This window comes from Schistosoma mansoni, chromosome W, assembly GCF_000237925.1.
Source record: "Schistosoma mansoni strain Puerto Rico chromosome W, complete genome".
Taxonomy (NCBI): Eukaryota; Metazoa; Platyhelminthes; class Trematoda; order Strigeidida; family Schistosomatidae; genus Schistosoma; species Schistosoma mansoni.
In genome coordinates, this window is record NC_031502.1 from 6,793,298 (window position 1) to 6,808,216 (window position 14,919).

Consider the following 14,919-nt stretch of genomic DNA (forward strand, 5'->3'; position numbering starts at 1 on the left):
CACTCCTATTTGTTTTCTTAAAATTTCAACTTTGGATGTTTCATGTACTTAAGTATAGCAGGTGGACAAGGTGACAGAATTATACTATACCGATGAAATTCAGTGACTGTAAAAAGAGCTTGCGAGATTTCACGCAGTTATTAGCCAGTCAGAATATCTGTAACGTAAATAAACCAATTATCGTAAAAAAACCCAATAAGTTTAGGTTTAGAATAAAGACTTTATTTGGTTTTTAATAAAGTAAAAGCTATTTGTCAACTCGTTTTGAATTTTGCACAAAACTCCAAAGACCATTGTCGTAAATTTATTTTGGTCTGATAGTAAAATATAGTTCCACTGCCATATCTATTACTGTCACCAGAGTGAATCTTATTATTATTATTTAAAAACAAATATTGGTACAAGGAAGCACCAGATACATATGCGGCGCACAAATCTCTGAGCTTTCATTCCCCTTGACTCTATAAATGATAACTGGCCTGTCACTATGATCAGTCTTCGATTTCCCAGCTACTTTTGGGGGACTGGCTTTTCTTTAGTAACATTATAACGTTTCTTATTCTCTATCTGTACCCACTCGTCAACTTTCGTTGGAGTAGCAACCACAGTTGCGTCACACACACTGAGATCCTGGACGATTTTCGATAACTTCGGTGGTCAGGTTTTTGCTGCTAGAAACAGACCTAGCCTTATGATTAGGTTTCCTACGTGTTTCCTGCTGGCTGTCATTTAACAGACGTGGGACAGAAGAAACACTTTTTTTCTTGAGCTTTTATTTCTGACAGACCTCTTTGAACTCAGTTCTTCCTCTTTCGGCCCATGTAGGTCAATCAATTCTGAGTTTATCTGAGGTGACTTCACATCAACTTGTGTATCGTCCAAGCAGGTACCGTCTGATGTGTGGCGCATATATATCTGGTGCCTTCTTGTACCAATATTTATGTGTTCAAATAAATAGGTAAATAAGATGTGTTTCGAATAAACTTATTAATTCTCCTCTTAGAAGCACTCACCACTGCAATGGCTTGGGATAGCAATCTGTTTGTGTATGAGCAGCACTGCTAACGCAACCACACGCAATCATTTTTACTAAACCGTTTAAAAGCAGCAGGCGTTAGATTCGTGCAAACTTTGTGGTACCATCCTTTTCACTCGTCTCATTTCATTTATTTGTGTGTGGGCTGTGATACTGCCGGGGTGCCCAAACCGAAGTAGGTGGTTTTCTTAGGGGCCACACCCCGAGCCTTTGACCTGAAAGTCTGATCCACAAGGCAGTGGAGCATCGTGAGGAGATGCAGTCCCATGGTAGCTGGTCACCAACGATTGATTCATATACTACCACCACTAAATTAACTATTTCTATGAATTCGGTGTTGATCTTGTTGTGCTAATGAGGTATGGCAACTTGGACCGATGCACATATGTGCATGGTCCTATGTTGTAGCTGGCTGACTGAATCTGGAAAGTTCTGGGACGCTACTCATTATAGTAGCAGAAGAGGCGATTATCCAATCAGAAATGTGACACTTAACTTTTCACTTTCTAAATGTTTCTGAGGAACTTTTATTGAATACTGGTCGGATAAGATGTTTTCCAACGTTTTCGTGCCCCCTTTGCGCTTTATTCGAGAAGTTGTTCGGGTCACTCCATCAACAACTCTATTGAGCATCGAACTCATAACTTTCAGGTCTTGCAACGAGTGCTTACTTCTTAGACTATTGAGGAAGCAGTCGTTGGTTTGATTTTTTAACCTTCATCAGTTTACGATACTGCGCAATCAACTTTCAATGTCATTGATAAGTAACTGCTTCACATTTGACTTGGTTGCAATTCACTGGTCATGGCTTCTAACCAGAATTCCGGAAATCGCCTCTCGAAAGTAGTGTATATGACGAAATTGCTCTATAGTGCTTTCTGGTTTTATATGTGTTGTCTAACGAAGGTCAATCCTTAATTTTAAACTACAAATAGTGCATTAATTACCCTATAATCATTTTTTCAGTGTTCATAAATTTTATTTTATTTTCTGTAACTGACATCTACTAAGTGTTAAAAATAATTCGAAATAGTGTATTGAAATTTTTGTAATTATAATCAAGTATCGACTCCAGTGTTCTTTAGATTTGTTAATATTATGCTCAAGAATAAGAAGTTAAACACACCGTAATCATATGGTTTTCTTACTCATTATGTTTTTACAAGTTATTATCACCTGACCAGCTAATTGTCTTGCAATACTTATGCATATATATATATATATATATATATATATATATATATATATATATATATATATATATATATATATATATATATATAATTATTATTATTATTATCATCTTGATTATTCATTGCTTGTTGTTCAAAGTTGAATATATTTGAAACGCTCATATGACTTATTGGTCGGTCTTGGATATTATGGTGACCCGATAGGGCTATATAGGCTGACACTCGTTTCCGTAATTCCTACCATACCGGGCAAGTCGATTGGAGTGTGGTCAGACTAACAGCATCAAAGTCATGATCAGAATACCAAATCATACTGTTGGCTACTGAGGTATGACCGATAAAATGCTTCAGCTGACAATTATATTCTCGTTCATACTAGAAACAAATCAATTTGCATTATTACTATTATTATTATTGTTATTATTATTATTTACCATATCGCTAATTCACCTTCTTTTATCCCCAATTTGTGTAACCTTACTTTTCAACTTATGCAGCAGCTCGCTCTTGGTGGAAACTCTGTTCCATCTAAACGATCTCTAGTCACGGTCTGGTTGAAAGTGAATGCTTCCACCGATTACGAATACTGAAGCAGTCTTTCTGAAACCACGTACGCCGTTCAAGCTGGCTTCCTTCAACGTTCGCACACTAATGCAGATCGGACAACAGATAGGGCTGGCTATGTCTTTGGAAGGTCTTAATGTTGACGTTTGTTGTCTATCCGAGACCCGTATTCAAGACTCTGATGAAGTACTACAAATCCGCTCTCCATCTGTCGCCTCGAAAAGCTTGTTTCACGTGCGCTTATCCGGGGACCCCGTGACATCTTCGTCCGGTCTTGCTGGCGTTGGTGTTGCACTAAGCGCTAGAGCTGAGGCAGCACTAATCGATTGGATCCCCATTAACAGTCGGTTATGTGCTGTTAGATTAGAAAGTTCCATCAAAGTGAGAAGAAATCGGCATGAGAAACGAAGTCTTGTTGTCATCTCCGTCTATGCCCCGACAGATTGCAGCCCGGATGCAATCCAGGATGAGTTTTACCATCAGTTAACAATTCTTCTCCAGAAAGCGCGTTCAACAGAGACTAGCCGGAGACTTGAATGCACAGGTCTGGCGTCTAGGCACAGAAGAGAGTCGTTTAGGTGGCCGATGGGGACTTGTTGGTCTCAGGACAGATAATGGAGACCGTTTGCTGCAACTGTGCACAGACCACAACCTGTTTCTGGCTAGCACTAACTTCCGGCACAGTCATCGCCGATGTGCCACCTGGCGTCCTCCCTCTGCATCTCAAGCCTGGACTCAGATTGATCACATCGCGATCAGCTACCGCTGGCGTGGTTGTGTACAAGACTGCCGCTCCTTTTGGAGTACCTATCTGGAGTCTGATCATGCCCTGGTCTGCGCCAATCTCTCCTTACTTTTCAGTGGCCGAAGGAATGACCGCCATCAACGGATCGATGTTGGTAAACTGGCTGCAACTTCTGTTGCAAGTAAGTATCGAGCGGAGCTAGCCTCTAGGCTAGCTACCATCCCACCGAAAAGTATAGATGAGCATTGGTTGCATCTTCACGACGCCATGAAAATGGCGAGTAAAGCCGCTTGCGGCTTCGCGAAACGTCGCGCTTACAAGCACTGGGTTTCTTCTGGCTCATTACAACTGATGGAAGCCCGTCGGTCTACTCTGGGTGACCGTGAGTTTGACCACAAACGAAGGCTGTTACGTAGTGAAATCGGGCAAAGCTTGCGTAAGGACCGAGAAGCCTGGTGGTCGGAGCGTGCTAATGAGATGGAAGCAGCAGCTGCATCTGGTATTTGCTGGAAGCTCTTCCAACTCATCCGAGCCACTGGCAGCAAGAAGTCTGGTGTAAGTGAAACAATCTACGAGGATGATGGGATGCCGATCACTAACATCTCTCGACATCTTGGACGATGGGTAGTGTTTTTTGAAGGGCAGTTCAACTGGTCTGCTGTCTCGGCAACATCGGTCAGACTGTACTGCCCTCCATGGCCTGTGACGACCGACCCACCAAATGAGATGGAAGTCAGCAAGGAAATCCAACTTTTGAAACGCTACAAATTACCAGGCCCAGATGACTTACCTCCGGCTCTTTTTAAAGATGGTGATGACTTCCTGGTTAAGGAACTGACTGTGTTGTTTGCAAAGGTTTGGGAGTTAGAGAGTGTTCCAACGACATGGAATGAGTCGATAGTCGTCCCTATCTTTAAAAAGGGTTCACGTTGTTCCTGTAACAACTATCGGGGGATAAGTCTACTTCCGATTTAGTCCAAACTATTGGTTTCCATCATACTTCGTAGATTGTTCAAAGCCCGAAAAAGATTGACTCGCGAGGAGCAGGCTGGTTTTCGTTCTGGTCGGGGATGCATTGATCACATCTTCACCCTCCGCCAAATGTTAGAACACCGTCATACTTATCGCAGGCCAACAATCGTAGTGTTTCTTGATATCAGGGCTGCCTTCGATTCGTTGGACAGGACTGTTCTCTGGGATTATCTATTGAAGAAGGGTGTGCCTGAGAAGTTTATTAACATCTCAAAGGCCCTGTATACAAACACCTCAGGCAGAGTGAGGGCATACAACCACCTTTCTCCCTTGTTCCATCCAAGCAGTGGAGTTAGGCAGAATTGCCCAATCTCACCATTCCTCTTCAACTTTGCTATCGATGACATTCTGGAAACAGATCTGATGGATGTAAGTAATGGCGGCGTGGATCTGTTACCTGGAGAAAGACTTCTCGACCTTGAGTATGCGGATGATAATGTCTTACTGTGCGATAATGCCCAAGGCATGCAATCCGCACTTAATCAGTTGGCAATCAGTGTCCGCAGGTACGGTATGTGCTTTGGACCTTCGAAGTGCAAGGTACTCCTACAAGACTGGCAGGATTCTCATCCTGTACTCTCTCTGGATGGTGAGGAGATTGAAGTAGTTGAGAAGTCCGTGTATCTAGGTAGCTGCATAAGTGCTGGTGGTGGCGTGAGTGATGAGATTGATGCACGTATAAGGAAAGCCAGAGCGGCTTATGTCAATCTGGGCCATCTTTGGCGCCTTCGTGATGTTAGTCTGGCTGTAAAAGATCGGATCTACAACGCGTCGGTGAGAGCAGTTTTGCTCTATGCTTGTGAAACCTGGCCTCTCCGAGTCGAGGATGTTAGACGACTCTGTGTTCGATCATCGTTGTCTCCGAAGGGTTGCTGACATTCAGTGGCAACACCATGTTAGTAATGCAGAGATTCGGCATCGTGTGTTCGGGCGCCGAGACGATAATTCAGTTGGTGTTACCATCTTGAAACACCGACTTCGGTGGCTTGGACATGTTTTACGAATGTCTCGTCCCAGAGAATTCCTCGTCTTGCATTATTTGCCGACTCTGGGACTGATTGGAAAAAGCGGAGAGATGTTCAGTGTATGACATGGTGTCGTGGCATGAAAGAAAGCTGCAAAGGGCTAGCTTCTGTTGGTCCTTCACGACTCCCTGGCTGGGGTCCGAGAGATGGTGCAACACAGTGGCTAGAGATGTTATCATATATGGCTCAGAATAGAAGCCAGTGGCGATCCTGCTGTAACCTTCTTCTACTTTCTTCATAAAGAGTGGCTATAACTTTCCTAACTGAGAGAGCTCTTCTGGTTGTACATTTCAGTTCCCCCCATCATTACTCTTCTTTTCTTTTTTTCCTTCTTTTATATATATGCATCTTCTTCCTTCTCCTCCCATTCTCATTATTTTGTGTGGCGCATATGTATCCGGTGCCCTTTGTACCAATATATATGTGATTAAATAAATAAATAATGACCGATAAAATGCTTGGCTCAGACAAAAAGCGTCCGCAGAACTTTGCTTGCTACAATGAAAAAACCAGTTTAGAAAAGGTGTGCTTTGAGAATAGAACATCTCACCTTGTCCCACGGATATCCGCCGAAGGCATCAAGGCCTTAAATTTTGCAGCTAGCACTCACATAAATTCCGTGCGTGACTGGCCTCAGACACTGCAGTTACTTAAGGTCATCAAGACCACCCTTAACTCAGTTTCATTTTCTGGTACCTGAAAATTAAGTACTCTTCCACGGTGTGGGCGACCAGAGAGTGACCACCGCCGTCATTATGCCTAACAGCACTCACAACGATTAAACCTAGGTGTTTTAAATACCATGCACTCGAAATAAGTAGTATATGATCTTGAAATCGTTCCTTATTTACTGGAAGTATTTTACACTTTAAAATTCAAATAATCAAAAAGTATTTTCATTCATTGCTGATTAATCGTGACCAGCACATTTTCATTTTGGTGCACTTTTTATCAATCGTTTGCACTTTTTTAAGTGATTAATCACTGAAAATTCACTATTAACGATAGTGATTTTAAAATTGTCATAATTAACAATTGGAAATAGCGTGATTTGTATCGTAAATCACTGAACAGACCACTGTAGCTAACCAAACGGAAATCAGATTAAATTTCACGTTAATGACCTCAATCACAAAATCTATTTTCACATTAGGAGCAGCCAGTTGAAATGCTATGTCATTGTTTTTTCCATTAAATGATATTTTTAAAAAAGCTGCTTCAGTACACTAATCTTTCCTAACGTTCATTCTTCTTAAATCTATTGTTTGTCTTTTTTCGACATCAGTTCGATACTAAGTCGATGATAAAACAAAACATTTTTCACTAGAAATAAGGAATGCTAAATTAATGTTATCAAAAGAAGTGGGAATAAATCTTTTGAAAGTTATACATATTTCTATGTAAGGTTATCTGCAACATCTTCAATGTTCGATAAGTGTGTTATGTGTCACTATCCATTTCCGACAATGTATTCTACTGTAGTTTGACGTAGTGGTTGGGTGTTTCTATCGTAGCAAACTAGTCAAATTATAGTGATTATATTGCTTTGGTTTTGAATTCTTATTACATCATACAAGGTTATTTTAAAAAAGGCGAAACGAACTGAGGAAAATTTCAGATTTGAGGAGAGTAGGCTAGAACCCCCAACATTTGTTTTACAAATATCTAAAGGTTTAATTGCAATAACGAATGAATTCTGAGGAAGTCATCGTGACAGAATTCGAATACCTTTATTAGGCAGACAAAAATTAAATTTATGAAGTATGTAGGTAAGCACTGTGAACAATGATGACGGTCAACAAAAGCCAAGCATAGCAATAATAGACAGCAGTAAAATAGTTAAAAAAAGTCAGCAACGTATCCAATTCGAATCATGTTGTCACATTACTAGATAGTTCACAGTGTCATCAAATTTGGTGGTGTGAAATAATATGTTGGTAGTTGTGGTTAAGTCTGTTCAGTATCCCATGTGGTATTAATACAAAACCTAGAAGTTTTGGATTGATAATTCTTGCTAGTGACCTGCCTAAACTGTCTTCCTAGCCAGTTCTGATATTCCCGACTATTTCTGTGTGTCAACTGAAATGCTACAGAGAAGGTGCAAAATGTGAATAAGAGCTTTACATCAATGTTAGTTTGTGTGCAGAAAAACGAGGCTATTTATAGTATCACATTGTCCTCGGACTCCTTGAACCATACTAAAGATATTAGCAGTACAGGTAAATATCCGATCAAAACCGTGACACGTAGTCTTGCATTTTCTGGATGTTCCTGGGAAGATTGTACCCGACGCTGATTGGATAAAAGGTCTCCTAGCTTTTCTCTGCCTCTAGGGACTTTGACGGGGCGATATTTTGGGGACTCTTCCAACATGATTACACTTCTCAAAAAAGTTATTTGTATCTAGGAAATAATCTTAAACTATAATTAAATTCATTTCATTTTCTTTCATATCCATTAGATAGCGATGATCATACAACCGTCGAGAATGAATCAGAAATTTCAAATGACGAATCCATCTCAAAACTCTGTAACAACGATACTACTATTACTAGTACCAGAAGTGATTCGCAATCCAGTAGTAGATCTTTCAATCAAAACAATATCATTGAGAAAAAAATCCGTCGTGATAGTGATAGTAATAGTAGTAGTAATAGTGGTAATGAAGAATCAAATCACGGAAACAAGTCTAAAAGAAAACATAGTTACAGAAAACCAGTGAATAAAAGCAAACACTTGGGGAAGTTAAGTTGTAGCAACAAAGAAAACTTGTCGGATAATCTTAAACCGGACAATATAAAAGTCGAAACTTTATCTACTCTACCGGTAAGCACTCTCATTTGTATTATTTTAAATATGGTAAGCATGTCAAAGTCCCAGAGTTGACAGCAATGAACGTTGCAAGGTAATAAACTGTGTACATGTGTATGCGCTAACTAATTTATCACTTACCTACTTAAAGGTGACAAATATTACGTGATTCTTATGATCCTTAAGTTTATAAAGAATTCAAAGTCGTGACCAGAACGTAAAAGTATTTCGAGTTTTTAGGTAATAACATCGGATCAAACGAAAAACTATGACGACAATATATATATATATATATATATATACTGTTCGTAATGTAATCAAATTCTGGAAAATGCATCAGGACAATACAAAAATGTGAAATAATACCTCGAAGTAAATAAACGTTCCGAAGGTAGCATTCAACTTTATAAATCAAGCGATTTTAGGAGTGTTTGATATAAAAAGTTCCTCGCAAAACGATATAAACCTTGTAGCTGTCTTCAATTGTCATTATTCCGTGCTTTTCATTTCCCAATCCTTTTGCTGATGAGCAAGCTGGAGCTTGTCACATTCGACCATCTGTGCACAGTGAGATAAAAATTACCGAAACCAATCTCTAAGTAGCAGAAATAGTATTCGTATCAGTCTGTGAAACAACATAGTATAAGTATTTTAAAACTCAGAGTCTAAATGAAAACAAAGAATGAATGCATTTGAGTCATTGCGACCGTTTCTGGGTTATCACTTAGCTTATCCAATTATCGGTTGTGATAGTCTCACGGACCCTAACCATATAGTCTGTAGCTACCTACACTGCTCAGTTCAACAGTCAGTATCTTCATGGGCTAACGTCACATCTTGGTTCGGTCGCCCCCTAGCTTTCTTACGACTTACTTCTGGATCAGCTAACGTTGCGCCTGGTTAAGCCTACGTAACATACGTTCAAAATACCTCACTAGAAAAAGATTCACAACTTCGCCAGCTAACTTTTCATCTTCAACCAGTACCCTTTGTTTAACCTCAGTATTGCTTACCCGACATTCGCATGCAATTCAAATAATATTACCCTACCATTACTGTCTATTTTTAAAGACCACGTTTCACAAACATTCGAACTATGATTTCGAATAACATACTTTATCCTATTAGACTGTCGAAAGCTTATATAATAAATCAATTAATTCATCATTATAACTAGCTTGTTATTAAAAGGTTTTCTTCTCCATATGATTTTATCGTCACGTACAATATATGCATATATCATATCTGAAGATAATGATTTTTGTTTTAACAGTCATGCTGTTATTGTATATACTAATCAATATATTTAATGCGAGAAAAAAAGAAAGTGAACATACTACATATACCCGTAAGGTGTGCATTTTAAAATGAATGAGAAATCGCGTGATATTCTTCTTTTCTTTAGGTACATAGTGTTAGCACGTGATTGTTCAGTGATATTGAAATCACGAACCAACCTTAGTTAGGCAAACATTGAAATCCTGGGAGCACTAAACAGCTAAATAATTTGTTTATAAAAAAATTACATTAAAAGTGCCTCCTACACATGGGTTTGTCCACCATATCTAATTACCTGAACCGTGCATGGATTATTCAGTATGTTGAGATTATCCTTATACAAAGCATTTGTTCGATTAACAACATAACTTAGTTGGACCAATGTCAAGTTCTTAGAACCTAAGATTGTTAGCCAGCTGACTCGGATTGAATGTCTTTTTTAAGTCAATGGTAATATCAACATATTAGGTTTACTGATGCAAGTGTATTATAGCGAGGACATCAAAACAACCGTGACTAATTTTAGTCAGCTATCGGTCAATCAAAAAGCAGTTATTGTAAATCAGTATTTCATGGGAGAAAACCAATAACATTACAGAATACAAACATCTTACATTGTGAATTTACTGAAGTCTTCTACACGTTCTGTCTGTAAATTGGGAAACAATGACACCTAACTTTGTTCTTATGGATATAAAAGATCCGTCATGAGGCAAACAGATCCTTATAAGTCTGCACACTGTTCTTGTTTAGAGATTTAGGGTTCGATATTTAGAATTAGGAGTATTACTGATTTGTGTTGTATATGCAATCTAGGTTTAGTAGTAGCGATTTTACTCTCATAGCTAATTAATAATTTCCCATGATCATTTTGAATGTTCTAAGCAATTTACAAAGGTATTTCTACTGTTCATGTAATATAACGTGAATTAAACATCATTTGTTTTTGGATTTCACTCAAAAGCCATTTTCTCAATTCTTATTGGCTCGTTTCTATACTGTACTTTTAATGTCTTTTTCTATGTTTTTACTTTGAATTATTATAAAATCATTGTTAACGATAATTTAGTTTAATGGAGTAATAGGAATAATAACTTCAGGTTTAACAACTGAATGGCAAACTGTTAAAACAATATATCGGTCAGTTGTGCTGATCTTATTTCTGATTTGTGTTGATTGCCATGTAACTGACAAAAGTATTCAAGTTAAATTCATCTGTTTTCATCTCTGTATAAAAATATTTTTTATGATTATATATATATATATATATATATATATATATATATATGGATTTCATTCTACTATTGTGATCATTTCTACTTAAGTGTAGGCTTTTTACTTTATATGATTTTGTCTTATAAGTCAGTCATAAGCAACATAGAACAATTTCCGCTCTATTCTATATGTATTAACTGATCACTGAGTAAGTCACCTATATCATGTTTGCCTCGTCCTTGGGTGCTGATCCCATTCTATTAATCAAGGAGCAGTCTAGTTACTAGTCTCTGTTTTAAGATCGTGTGCATTATATTAAGTAAGTTGTTCATAAATAGTTGACAAGATACCTTGAAAATTAGCTTCGTGCTTTATGCTGCTCGTCTACAAGCAGTATCTAACATCTTGTGAGAACTAATACTCTCGATAGGGTTCGAACCCGCGTCACTCAGCTTCACAGTCTGAGACGTTACCACTGAGTTATTTGGGGTACTAACCAACTTATAAAAAGTGCACGAGATCAGTAGTAAAACAAACACTAATAAAATTAGTTGGTGTTATTTTTGTAAACCGTATTTAAGAAAATTTGTATCTAACGTATGCTCCTAGTAAACATAAAATCTACTGGCTGCCTTGAATTAGCCAATCACAGTTAATATAGCACTTCGTATTTTTCTCAAAGTTTGAAGTGCACTGATGGACAACACGTATGTTATTATTCACTAGGTGAAAATCGACAATACTTGTTCCTTAAGGTGCTTAAACTCAATGTAATTATCTACTATCCAACCAAAAAGTGAATTTTAGGCAGTGCTTATGCTAAATTACATAACCTACCTGCTCATAAAGGAGATTGTTTGTTAAAGCATATGATGCTGTTTGCTGCGTAATTGAAAGTGTTTAATCACGCTAGATAATGTTCTGTTTTTCTTACCCTCACTCTAAACCGCAACACAAGTTTCTGAAGTTTGTAAACAGGAAGGTGACAAGGCTTCAAACTATTGCTGATGTCCGTTCTTGTTGCAAACCCTGACCCTAATTTGTAAACCTAACTCAAAGTTGCAGTTTAGCTCTTTATACCTAGCCTTAACTCCACCGCATCATGACTGATGTCAGTGGGGTGACTGTAATTTTACGAGGTAGCGCTAACTCACAACACCAACTGTGAACGTGTATATGTAAAATTGCCCTTTACTCTTTGATACGAGCGATAATTTGACTTTTGAAGATTAATTATCACGATCAAAGCTGTAACTCCACTGTTATTTCGTTACCTTGTATTGTTAACTGTTTTATCACCAAGCAGCGTTTCCTAAATGGCTGATTAGTCGCCAAAGTTTGTCAGTATATTACGCCTTTACCATGTTTCCTTTAAAAGATAATGCCATTTCAAATGGTAGTTGTTAAAGTTTGTAATTCTGCTTCTTAATATTGTAGACAGAAGACCAAAATTCAACAAATGTCTTTTCAGATTTTGAAGAAATGACAACTGGTTTATCATCAGTTGTGATACTTGCAGATGAAGTGGAAAATGATGAAATGACAGCTGCGAAAGCAGTTACAACAGATAAATCAATCTTTCATTCTTCTGAAAAACCTACTATTGAATATAAGGCATCAATTTCTGGTAATGTATCCTATTTTTGAAAATTGTGTTATTTTTATTCATAGTTACGTCTTAACAGGTTATTTTGTTCGTTCCATTTTTCTCAATTCTTCAACGTTTAGACTAAATTAACGAAGTTTAAGAACAACAGGTTATTTATTGCTCGATGGATGATGTTGGTTGGTGTAGCAGTTGGTCAGAAGATATCAAGGAGTGGCTGAGTAATTAAGGTGTTTGAAATTTAACCAATACGTAAATGCACTTGGTGTTGTTTGCTTTCATCTTCCCATTGTTGTTTAGGACCGCAATTGATCAGTCTCTTGTTAGCATATGTGCATTCTGTGTGGATTGCCTCCATATTGCCTTAAGTCACAAGCCTTTTAAGCAAAGATGGTTTGGGCCTTGCTCTAGTCACTTTGGTTTAAGCAGTCGAGGTTATCATCAGTATCCCTCATAACTAGAATGTAACTCAAACTACAATAACTTATACACTTGGTAAATGAGTCTTGGAAAAATTTTCCTGTATATTTTGTCTGTAATATTTGTAATTTCAGATGATGAAGCTTGGAGTGATTCCGAAAATGAACGTAAAAATTACTCGATGGATAAAACCAATAAGAAGTCCACTGAAAGTAATAATAACAATGAAGCCGTCAAAATTAAAAATTCCGAGCCACAATTAACTGATGAGGTTCGTAATTCATTTTCTTTCAAGCGAAAAAATTGTATTACTCTGTTAGTTATTATGATTACTCTTAAAGATTGTATTCCTTTTTGTACAATTCTCTTCCGGGTTTGTGTGTTTAATCGAATTTGCCCTTTGGTCATATAACGTTATAGTATAATAGTGGAGTTGTGGTTTATTTAGTTTATGGAGGTCGTTGAATTTATTGGAATTTACATCACGAACTGATCTTGTTTAGACAACTGTTGAAAATTAAGTATTGTGCAATTTCGTAGTAATGTGATGTCATTGTTAAGTTAAACTCGACATGACCGAAATCTGCTGTCCATGTCTTCTCACTAAAACTCCGGGAATAACTTCTCGAAGTTTGTCACTGATGCGTGTAAGGGACTAGGACGAAGCAGTTATCAAGTGTTTTTTGGTCGTTTCGTGATTTTCACTACAATAAATCCAAAAATCTCTGTAAACTTTACACTAACAGTACATTTACCGAGTATTTCACTTATCGATTAGGTTTCGTCACTAATCAAGGTGTTTATGTTAGTTATGATTCGCATCATTTTTTAGTTAGACTAAATCCGTAAGGTCAACTATACTGTTTTTAACTTTGTATTTAAAGCTTAGAACATTTTACTTTATCTCACTCATTATCACTTATAGTTCAATGAATTATACATATGTATATTGACAGTAATCTGTTGATCATAATTATTTTTATCTAAATTTAATTTTAGATTGACGATTGGGAGAATTGGTCATAAAAAAAAATTAATTAATCCTATAATATTACATTGCCTATTAATCGCAGCAATTCCTGGAATCTTCTCATTGTTCACACTTAATTACTATTGTTAACTTATTTTGTTGTTTCTTTTTATTGTAAACTGACATTAATCAGTGTGATAGATAAAAATAATGACTATAATAATTAATTTTAAAAAAAAACCAATAAAATAATGTGAAGATTCCGTTTTTTCTCAGAAGAAAACTAACAACAACAAAAAAAGCTTAAAACGATCCATTATTTTTTATGAAGCATGGGTACAACTCTGCAAAGATGATGACGATAATAATGATGTGTACGCTTATTATATTTTATAAATTTTGTTTATTTTTTTCAATTGTACTTTTCTGTATCTAACCATATGAATGACGACTTTTTTTTATTTCTCAAATTTTGTCGTCTGTCAAAAGTTATTGATTTTGAAATTATTTTACTATTAGTGGTTGTAGTAAATTGTCAATTTATCGAGCTATTATTACATCGTCATCATCATATTACTTTGATGTGATTTTATCCTTTGAGAAATCTATTTCATCGATCAATTCTTTTTTTTCCAAAAATAAATTTTTTCTTACAAGCTCTTAAAAATTATTACAAAGAACAATTACTTGTTAAATAGAAGTGTGATTGGTCGGTTAATATTACTAGTACTTAAACAGAAATCGCAGATTTTGGTTTACCAGGTGCATATTATTGACTAGTTTCAAGCTGAATAGTTCCTGTCAAATCTTTTAAAACGATTAGGTTTTTATGAAACTGATTGGTTAGATGATACTTTAGAAATACTTGACTGAGTAGATAAATGTCCCTACGAATAAATGCAAATTGATAACATGAGGTAAAACTATTACCTATGATGAAAACCTGAATTCGTCAAATGAAAACGAGTTGCTACCATAGAGGGTCTGTGGAGATTGTTAAATTTCGTAGTGCTTACATTTTTAA

General features: G+C 36.9%; 1 protein-coding gene across 1 annotated transcript; it reads left to right on the forward strand.

The window, feature by feature from the left end:
* Window positions 1–8,290: 8,290 nt before the first annotated feature.
* On the forward strand, window positions 8,291–13,390 carry Smp_138990 (hypothetical protein; the record flags this gene model as incomplete). The annotated part of the gene is made up of 4 exons (XM_018800047.1): window positions 8,291–8,421; window positions 12,337–12,526; window positions 13,060–13,196; window positions 13,346–13,390. Exons 2-4 carry the CDS (start codon window positions 12,382–12,384, stop codon window positions 13,388–13,390), a joined length of 327 nt encoding a protein of 108 aa, XP_018653899.1. The 5' UTR covers window positions 8,291–8,421; window positions 12,337–12,381.
* Between the last annotated feature and the right edge of the window lie 1,529 nt (window positions 13,391–14,919).